The 10,159-nt window shown below is 54.2% G+C and overlaps 1 protein-coding gene across 2 annotated transcripts in view; it reads left to right on the top strand.

Moving 5' to 3' along the window:
• The first annotated feature begins 4,227 nt into the window (after positions 1-4,227).
• The window catches only part of ACOX3 (acyl-CoA oxidase 3, pristanoyl), a 38,630-nt gene continuing 32,698 nt past the window's right edge, over positions 4,228-10,159 (top strand). Inside the window, exons 1-7 of one of the 2 annotated variants that reach the window (XM_081062043.1) lie at positions 4,232-4,325; positions 4,519-4,651; positions 5,822-5,979; positions 6,413-6,646; positions 7,580-7,654; positions 8,146-8,235; positions 8,804-8,947. In XM_081062043.1, coding sequence (XP_080918169.1) covers positions 5,836-5,979; positions 6,413-6,646; positions 7,580-7,654; positions 8,146-8,235; positions 8,804-8,947 — 687 coding nt within the window. In that variant the 5' untranslated portion in view covers positions 4,232-4,325; positions 4,519-4,651; positions 5,822-5,835. Of the gene's footprint in view, positions 4,326-4,518; positions 4,652-5,821; positions 5,980-6,412; positions 6,647-7,579; positions 7,655-8,145; positions 8,236-8,803; positions 8,948-10,159 lie in introns of both variants that reach the window. The other variant, XM_081062042.1, reaches the window with a different exon arrangement.

The raw sequence follows: 10,159 nt of genomic DNA, 5'->3' as shown, positions 1-10,159 counted from the left end.
AAGTGCTTTTGTTTTTTTCATTTGGCTTGGTATGTAATGTCCCTAACAAAACAGCAGCAAGGCAAGGTGTCCACTCTGATTTCTCATGGACAGCAAGAGTGCCGTTTCCTTTAAATATGAGCTCGATTCCCCAGGCATTTCTCAGGCTCTGTGCTCCAACTCCTCTGGGCGCTGTTGTGGCTCTGAGGCCTCCCTGCGTCCTGGCACTGACAGTCCTGCTGTTCTGCTGCATGTCACATGGGCCTAGCAGGAAGTGATCCATCGCTGAGCAGAAACCTGGGGGCTTGGCAGTGACAGGGCAGAAAGCCAGAGGCCCGTGTTTCCCGGGAGGTGAAAAAGTCCAGTTCCATACGGGTGGGTATTCTTGCATGAGTTCGTGTCAGCTCCTTGCTGAAACCCACGCAGTGCACTAAGAACACAGTTAACCTGCCTCTTGGCTGCCGTCTCCAACATCCCACACAACTGGTTCTGCCTTCTTTTCTAACTTCATTTCCCCTTCCTCTTACCCACTCAGCTCCGACCACAGCAGCTGTTCTTGGAACTCGCCGAGCTCATTCCCTCATTCTCACCCCTGGAGCTTTTCTCTAGGTGTTCCCTCTGCCTGGAATGCTCATTCCCTGTCTTCTCCCAATTAAGAAATCAGATTATATGTCCCCTCCTCAGACAAGGCTCCCCAGACCTTCCAACTAAATAACCCCCAAGTTCTTTATATCTTATTACCGTTTTTTTTAAATTATCCAAACATTGTGTGTTGTCTCCTCCCTCTAAAGCACAAGCATCCTTAGGCCAGGAACCCTGTCGGGCTTATCACCATAGCCCTAGCTTAGTTTTTGGCATATAGGAGTCGCCCAATGATTAACTGCTGAGTGAAAAGGTGTGTGAGTGAAGAGAATGTGGCAGGAGAGCTGTGCAGATGGCAGGTTGTCCAGAACTGTCTCCCTGGGGAAAAGCAGAGCCCCAACCAGAGGCTGCCGGGCAGAAGCTGGCAAGATCCAGGCTTAGGGCAAGGTTGCTGCCCAGGGCCTGGGTTTGGGAGTCGTCTCTAGATATTGCTATCCTATAGAACTTCGTGAGGATGGAAATGTTCTATATCTGAATTGTCCAGTGTTGACCTTGAACAAATAAACAACCAGATGTTCCTCCAGCAAAATGAGTTTATTGGGGAACAACAAAGAATTACAATTCAGGACACATGGTCTAGGGGTGAACCACAAGGTCAAGTCTTCGACAACAAAGGAGAGGAATGTTCTTTTATAGAGGAAAGGGGGACTTCAGAGGGGCGGTCGTACACAAAGAGGAAACTGGAGATTGGAAGTGTAGTTGCTTTTGGCGACTACACTTGGCTGAGTGGTAGCTGGGGGAGGGAAAATAGTCTTTTCCTGTTTGGGGTAAAGACTCCAACAGGAGAGCTCCCCCTATAGACTGTCCCAATTTCCATTTAAATGAAGTTTCTGTTTATTATTTTTCACAAATACAGTAGCCACATGTGGTTACTGAGCACTTGAAATGTAGTTAATGCAACTAGGGAACTGAATGCTAAACATATTTAATTTTAACTAAAGCACATTTAAATTCAAATAGCCCACGAGGCTGGGGGTTACTGCATTGGACAGGGCATCTCTACAGAGACTCAAGTGGGTCTCCCCACACCACCACACACCGGGTCCTCATCATCTAAGTGCTGGAAGCTGGGTGGAGGGGGGGGAACACGGTGTCTGAGGCTGGCGGGGAGGCCCTCTGTGCTCTGAGTTTCCAAGTGCCAACCCCATCATGCGATTGAACATGGGCTTCCGCCCACTCCAGCAGAGCTTTGCTCTTCCCCAGTACCATACTCAGGGGCCTACTGTGTGATGCGATTTTCCTAGGGGGAAGGACACTGGTGCTGGGTGCTGGCGGCCATGGCAGAGCTCTGAAACCCCACACTTGGTATTGAATCATCATGGCCCATTCCAACCCAGTGAGGTTGTGGCTCTTTTCCAACCACTCTTCTGAGAATGCTGCATCAGTGAGGGAGCTGGTGGTGGTGGTGGAGGGAAGACGGAAGGGGATAAGGAGAGACAAATGCCAGAGTTTGGGGGGAAACTTTAGTGTTAACAATGTGTTCAAATAATCACAGTTAGCAGTGACGGCCAATAGAGCCAAGGACTAAAAATGAGCAGGCAATGGGTGTGCCACACAGAAAGGAGAGGAACAGATGTCAAACTGAAAAGAGTGGGTGGGTGGGTGGGGACTGATGGCAGAGCTCCACTAGAGGCCTGCCAGGTCGTTAGCTGAGTTAGGAAAGAGCTCTCACCCTCCGCTGCTGTTTACACCAGCTCCACTGCAGCTCCCGGCAGTTTTACGAGGAACTAGCTAACAAAATGTGTACAGAATCAAACTCCCCTTCCTTTCCCCAGAATTGCTCCCCTATGCCCATCTCAGTGGCATCTCCTTCCACCCAGGTCCCAGCAAAACAACCCAGAGCAGTGCAGGGCCCCTTCCTCTCTCCCTCTCTCACCACCGTGCAAAACATGTTCAATGCCCACCCGATTCTACCTAGGGATGCCCAGGGCACAATCCACATTAGATGCAGGCCAAGCGGTGACCTGGGGCCAGGGAGGGGACTGAGTTCTGGGTACTGGATGATTGACACGCAAAGACCAGAGGTGGGTCCTGAAGCAAAGCTAAGGTCAGAGCTGGGAACAACTCTTAAACCCAATCACCAGTACAGGAAACTAAATGGAGTGAAGAAATGAGGCCAAAACTTGCTAGTAGGAGGCAGTCCTGATAAGTCGGGAGGGTAGGTGTAGACAAATGTGAGAAGAGGAGGGAGGGAAGAGGGAGGCAGGGAAGGGAGGAGAGCCTGAAGGCATTCAAAAGGTGAGAAAATCTGCTCTGTATGTGGTCTCTGGGTACATTTTGTGAGGAGGCCCAGTCTCATAAAGAAGTGACAATAACAAGTCGTTCAAGCCCCTCTCCTCCCCTGGCTCCTCCGCTGCAGGCTGGTCCCAGGCCTCACCTCTCACCTGTGCTAGTTCACCAGTTGCCTCTCCATCCTCGCCTTTAGCCGGCCCTCCAGGGTCCACTCAGAAATGTCTTTGCTCTTTCTCACTCCCACAGTGGACTCAAGTGATTTCCAAGCGGAAAGATGTTTTTCTTATGTCTGTAAAACATGTGAATCTCATGTACTTTCTAGTAGTTGTAATTTTTGAAGCAACTGTGACCTAAACGAGGTGTGAATTCTGTAACAAATGGGTTTTTTATTACTCTCAAAAGTATTTCCAAACATCTGAAAAACAGTAGTATGTGCTTTTATCAGACCACTCTTAGATCTGAATTCCCGGGTGCTCTCCTGGGCTGGGGACCCCCTGCAGCAATGCCACCGTCCCCTGGCAGGAAACACTGCCTGGAGGATGGAGCGTCCGTTCTGAGAGCTTAGTATGGCACACGCGAGGCCCTAGTTTGTCCCTCAGTCTCTTCCTTCTGCTTTTGCAGCAGGAAGGTCCCACTGATACCCCTAATTATAAGTCCGTTTGGAATAAGAGTTGCAACTGTGAAGAAAACAACGTTGTCATGGCATGAAGGAGACGGTATTTCCAAGTAGGGGTAGAGAGAGAACGTCAGCATCTCCACCCAGAGGTCCTACCAACGCCTTAAACTTGACACATCTCTAAAATCGAACTTTTTTGCTTCCCCACGACCGCACTGCCCGACTTCCAGTTCCCTTTAAATGATAAGGTTTTGACTTCCTTTGTGGGGCAAACTGCCAAGTCCAGCGGATTCTCTCCGGTGGGTTCGCACGATGAGCGTGTCCGAGTTCGGATTCCCGCTAACGGAGCGTGACACGGGCGTCGCGTGCAGGTGTTTCCCATGGAGCCGACCCCACGGGCAGGAGAGGGGAGTGGGAAGCACGAGACAGACAGAACGAAACCCAGCAAAGGACGGCCTATCGAGTTGGTGACGGGTCTGGGCAGCCCGGGGCGGGCGCCCCCGGACACCCGTGGACCGGGAGCTCAGGGACTTGACGCAGCACGAGCGCCCCGGGAGTCGCCGAGTCCAGGCCGCGGCCCCGCGTGCGCCCCGGGAGGCGCGCGTGGCACCCAAGCCCCGGACTCCCGCGCAGGGGCGGGAAGCGCCGGGGGCGCCCGAGGGCTCGCCTGCCGCCGGCTCGGCCGCGCCCCCCGCGGGCCCGGGGCTCCTCCGCGGCCGGCGTCTCCCGGGCGGGCGGGGCTGCGCGGTGACGTCCACGGCGGGGGGAGGAGCTCCGCCCGAGACACCCGCCCGCCGCCCGCGGAGCGCGCTGCCCGGGCGAGGACCGGCGACCCCGCGATCGGCGACACCTGAAGGTGAGGCCCGGCTCCGCGGGGGGGGGGGCCGGGGGGGGGCCGGGGGGGCGGCGGCCGAGGGGACGCGGGAAGGAGAGGCCCGGGGGGGGGCGGCCGCCACCGCGCAGCTGCGCGCACCCCGCAGGCCGGGGCCACCTCTGAGGGACGGGGACATTGTCCCCTGAGGTCACGGATGCTCGGCTCTGCCGGATAGGCCCCGCTTCCACGGTCACAGGAAAGGCGGCTGAAGGCGACTCGCCGCAATCCTCGTATCAAAGCCACAGCTCCCTGCTGGAAACTGTTCCAAGTGCCACTTGGCAACTGTAACCGCCGAGGTCCTGGAGACGGTAAGCCCCCCCTTAAGTAAGCGAAAGGGCCGGAGTATCAGGAAAGTTGTACCAGCGGCTAGTCGATGGGAACAAGTTAACTTGGTACCGTCTCGCCCCCCTTGTACTGAAACAATGTTGAAGGTCGCGGTGCGATGCGAGGACCTGCGTGTCACAGGCCAGGCTCCCATCACCCATCGCCGCGGGGTCCGCGGCAGCGCAGAGCGCAAGTGCCTTCTAAGTGAGCGAGCTACCGCCCCCTGCTCCTCAGCGCCAGCGTTGGGGTCTGACGCCAGGCAGCCTGGCTGCCGAGTCCTTCCCTGCCACAGCTCCCATCGTGCAGTAATGCCGGTGACCTCAGGTGGCATGGGGCCATAGGGGACCCACGGGTTGCTTAGGACCCTGGGGTTTGGGGTCAGAGGTGCCTGAAAGCAGCCTGACCTTGGGCACCTGACTTCACACTAACAGGCTCCAGTTTCGTCAGCGGAACATGAGAGTACTGGTAGTGCTTGAGATTGCTCCATCATTGAGACGTGACCTGCACTCCGCCATCGCTCAGTAACCGGAGGTTATTATGATAGATCTAATAGGAGCGGACAGAAACGAAGGGATCAGTAGGTGTTAAAGAGCGGCACTGAGAGGCTGGGTAACCAATTGGGTTATGGGGCCTGAAGGAGGGGGGTTCCAGGAGGATATGCAGGTTTGTAGCCAGAGGTGCCCTTGGGCCACTGGCCAGGTGAGCGTGTGCGTACAAGAGGACAGGCTGCGTCAGGACTGAGGTGAAGTCGGTGTTGAACATTCAATGTGTGAGGACCTCCAGAACAGGAGAGGGAGGGGCGTCCAGGACACTAACAAGTGAGCACGTGGGTCTGGCCAGAGGGACGTGGGAACACTCTGTTCTCCAAGAACACGGCCTGTTTACCTTGGCGCTTCATGCCCCGACCGACCCCAGGGCCACCCATGCTCTCCCCGTCTCCTCGTCACCGTTGTTCAGGAGTGAGAATGAGGAGATCTCCCCTTGCCTTCTGTTTGGGGGAAAGGGACGTTAGCGCTAGATGTGGTACTCCTCTTCTGCTGTCCCTGTGGAGTCACAGTTTTTCTCTTACTTGTAACACATTGCACTTGCACAGTTGTTCATAGATGATTTGAATAGACGGAAACACGGTGACTCAGGTGGTTCATTTTTTGCAGGTGGACATCAAGCGATGGCACCCACTTTGGAAGGGAGTGATGATGCGCTGATGCCAGATTTCCCCAGAGGGCCCCTGCATGCATACCGCACCCGCGCGTCCTTCAGCTGGAAGGAGCTGGCACTGTTCTGGGACGGCGCTGACATGCTGCGCTTTAAGGTGAGGCCAGCGGCTGGGCAGTGCTGGCGGTGCCGATTCCCAGTCGGGTCTGCTGGGCATCTCGGTTCATTGGCTCGATGGAGCTTTGTGCCCTCAAAACCAGGTGGCTTCCCCGGGCCTCGTCTCGGCCTCTGTGAGGTGTGGCTGGCCCTGGGCCCAGCACAGGCCTGTCTCCTCTTTGCACCCCAGGAAGGCAGAGCCTCTGGGAATTGCCGAGGAATCCAGGAATGAGCACAGACTGTTTCAGCTTCCTGGGCCTCAGGCCCCCCCACCCCCGCTTTCAAAAGGACTTTCATCTCTGTCCCTGTATTTCTGGGTTAGACTGTGTGTTTGATGTCGCCAGCAGCCTTGAGAAAACTCGAATAAGTAAGAGTGTAGCAAGGTTCTGTCCTTTGCCTCCAAATCGGCCATCCCCTGTCTCCTGCATTTCCAGAAGACCCTCTTCTCGACTTTGGAGAACGACCCCCTCTTTGCACAGCAGCGTGGAGGCGATGTCTCCATAGAGAGGTACCGTGAGCTGAACTTCCTGCGCTGCAAGCGGATCTTCGAGTATGACTTCCTCCGTGTGGACGACATGCTGGGGAGCCCTCTCAAAGTCCTGGGGCTGGTGACCTGTCTGGGCACGTACGACTGGTCCCTGGCCACCAAGGTCCTTCTCCACATGCTGGTAAGGAGGCGGCACAGGAGAGGAGAGGAGAGGCGTCGGCTTTTGCTCCCTGGGACGCGCCAGGTTGCTCTGTGAGGGGGGGCCAGGCGGGGGCAAGGACACGGAGATGGCACGAACTCCTTTACGTAAAATACACGCGGCAGGTGGGCTTGGGACACTTGCCGCGGTGGTTTGGTGTTTGTTAGTGTTTGCTTGCTTTTAAAGTTTTCTGGGTATTTATGCGTTTGGGAAAAAGTTTGTTTCAAGAGAATCAAAAGCAGCGATTAGAATGTGTGGGCAGAGCCCGTGGTTTTTAGTGAAAGGCCAGGTTTTTTCACCTGTGTAGGCAAATTTGTACACCTAAGTCCTCAATAAATACAGTGCTATGGACTTAAGAAGTCCCCATAAGAAGGGAAGCTTTGGGACTGTTTTGCTTTATACTCATTAAAAAAGAAAGAAAGAAAGAAAAAGAAACACAGAAGAGCAGAAACGGAGCCGAGGCCCGTGTCTCCTTTCGTCTCTAACATGTGGTGGGGGTGAACTTGGAGAAGGTGGCTTCCCCTTAGCCACACGCCTGGTCTGTCCCTTGTCTGATGGAAAAGTGGGCTCACCTCGCCTCCATGCACCCCCCGTCCCTTCTCTCCTGTCCCCCATGCTCTTTGCAGACCCTCAGGGGTCTTTCAGGCGCCTAATGTCTGAGGTGAGTCTGTTGAACTTACATAAACGGCTTGGGACGGGGACCCAGGTCCCCCCACTCCCGTGAGCTCAGGACAGCCATGTCCCTGGGCCTTGGACGTTCTTGCTGTGCGCCTCTCAGGGCTGCCCTCTCTGTCTGTGAAATGCTGTAGTGTGCAGAGCCAGGGGCGGGTGGTAATGTGCACGTCACGTGTGACGTCGCAGGACAGCGGTCCTTTTTCACGTGCACTTGTTCATGTGATGATGTTACATTTTCAGACTTTTGGATCAACCATTTACAGCTCTGGTTCTGAAAGACACTTCAAATATATTCCCAAGGTCTTCAATATGGAGGTAAGTTTAGGCTCGTGGTGAGCTACGAGCTCACGATTTCTCACCCATTCTCCTTAGAGACTTGTGGGAAGGGCAGACTGCAGCTGGGTGGGCCTCGGGGGAGGGGTTACGTTATTCGATGGTGTTCTTAGTCTCCTCACCAAGTAGCTAATGCTGTTCTTTCCAAACGTGGGTCTGCTGGATTCCTAGTATTATATGACTTTAGCTCTCTCTTATCAAAGCTAAGCTAAAGCCTTCCGTTTTCTTCTACTACCTGGGAGCAGTTGCAGCCACCATGGTGACTTAGGCCGTTGGCAGCCCGTCTGACCTGCTGTTGTCACGGGCTGGGAGGTGTGGCACCCAGCAAAGCACAGTGATGATTAGATGGGTAAAGGAGAGATGGGGCTTTCATCCATGGGTAAAGCGCTTGCAGGACAGGTAGTGGCAGGGTCCCTCCAGGAATGTGAGAAAGAGCCTTTCCTGCCTAACATCGTTTTGTGCTTCCGTATTAGATTTTTGGATGTTTTGCTCTGACTGAAGTGAGTCATGGGAGCAACACCAAGGCCATCCGGACCACCGCTCACTACGACCCCACCACTGAGGTAGGCGGGCCCTTCCCATCTCCCTCTGGGCTCCGAGCACAGAAAACATGGTGTTGTCATGAGCAAAAAAAGTAATGAGGCCACGGGATCTGTCTGTATACTCGTGAGCTTGTAAAGTGCACACTGAGGTCCATCGTGCTGAAAAGTGGGTGCTCAGGAGATGAAGGCTTTCAGAGGCAAAACCTATCCCACCCGGAAATTTTATTACTTAGAGTCAATGAGGCAGGGATAAAACGGGCTTGGAGGGAACTCCACTTACAGGAGGTGGTCAGGGAAGGCCTTGCTGAGAAGATAACATGAGCTGGGGATTGGCCAGCTTCCAGAAGATTCTGCATGTGTTTTATTGTTTCACATGTTGGTCATCATTTTCCATAGGAAGGTTCTGCTTTAGGTCCTGAGAGCCAGGAATGTGCAGTGTTCAAAAATAGGGCCACCGGTGGCTTACAGGGGAGAAAACGTTCAGTCAGTTCTCACTGTCACCTCAAAGATTTATGAGCGATGAATATCAAAAAGGAAGAGAAATTCTTCGTGTGTTTCAGTTGCTGATTATGATTTTTTCCTTGTGCAGGAATTCATCATACATTCCCCTGATTTTGAAGCCGCCAAATTCTTGGTTGGCAACATGGGCAAGACCGCTACTCACGCCGTGGTGTTTGCCCAGCTGTACACGCCGGGGGGCCAGTGCCATGGCCTGCATTCCTTTGTCGTCCAGGTAGGCTGCCCTGTGTGCTGTGTTACAGGGGAGGAGGCAGGTTTTGCTCCAGGGGACATTTGGCAGTGTCTGGAGACATTTTCCTCACAACTGTGGGCAGGGGCGTACTTCTAGCATCTCGTGATTCGAGCGAGACCAAGGACACGGCTGACCATCCTCGGCTGCACAGGTCTGCCCCACCTGCCCCCCAAGAAAGAATTGTCCAGCCCCAAATATCAGGGGTGCCGACGTTGAGAAGCCCTGGGCCCCGGGCCGCAGGGCATCGGGTGGAGGGCTGTCTCCTCCAGGCGGCCACATCAGCATTGTCTCAGACACTCAGCACAAATCTGGATTGCCGGGCCCACCCTCCCAGGACTCCCGACTGAGCAGGTCTGGGGTGACCACCCGGAGTTCTGATGTGAGGTCCGGCTCGGGGGGCCTCTGGAGCTTGTGCCTGGGTCACAAACAGGAAGCTCGCTGCCCAAGGGAGTGGCGCTTGGGACTGATGGCCAGGCAGGGCTTTCCTCCCCAGTGGGGCCCGTTTCCCAACTGCCCAGGGCTGCTGCAGCCTCCACACCTGGAGCTTCCAGAAGCCTGTTCTATGTGGACCTTTCTATCTGGACTGACTGAATCCCGAATGAAGCCCCACTTCCCCCACCCTGCCCCATTCTGGGATTTTTGTTCTTTAAGACTTTTCTGGTGTGGGAGGGGAGGGGCTGTCATGGAAAAAGGAAACCATCATGTGTGGTTTTTTTTTTTTTAATTCAGGTGTAATTCATATAACATACAATTCCCCATTTTAAAGTGAACGATTCGGTGGCAGTTAGTGCCCTCACAATGTTCTGTAAGCACCACCTCTCCAGCTGCAAAACGTTCCATCTCCAGAATACCCTCCCCATTCAGCGGCCAGTCCCACGTCCCCTCCCCAGCCCTGGCAGCGCTCTTCTACTTCCTGTCTCTGGATGTCCCAGTTTGGGCCCTTTCATGTAAGAGGAATCATACGCTATGTGGCCTTTGGTGTCTGGCTTTTTTCACTAATCATATGTTTGAAGTTCAGCTAAGTTGTAGCTTGTGCCGGAATTTCCTTCCTTTTTAAGGCTGAATAATCCATTTTATGGGTAGGCTACAGTTTGTGTGTCCATTTATCCATTGATGGACAGGTGGGTTATTTTCATCTTTTGGCTCTTGTGAATAATGTCGCTATGAACATTCATGAACAGGTGTCTGTTTGAG

Source organism: Rhinolophus hipposideros (genome assembly GCF_964194185.1).
Source record: "Rhinolophus hipposideros genome assembly, chromosome: 1".
Taxonomy (NCBI): domain Eukaryota; kingdom Metazoa; phylum Chordata; class Mammalia; order Chiroptera; family Rhinolophidae; genus Rhinolophus; species Rhinolophus hipposideros.
Note: the sequence above shows the minus strand (reverse complement) of the source record. Positions and strands in the feature narration are given on the sequence as shown.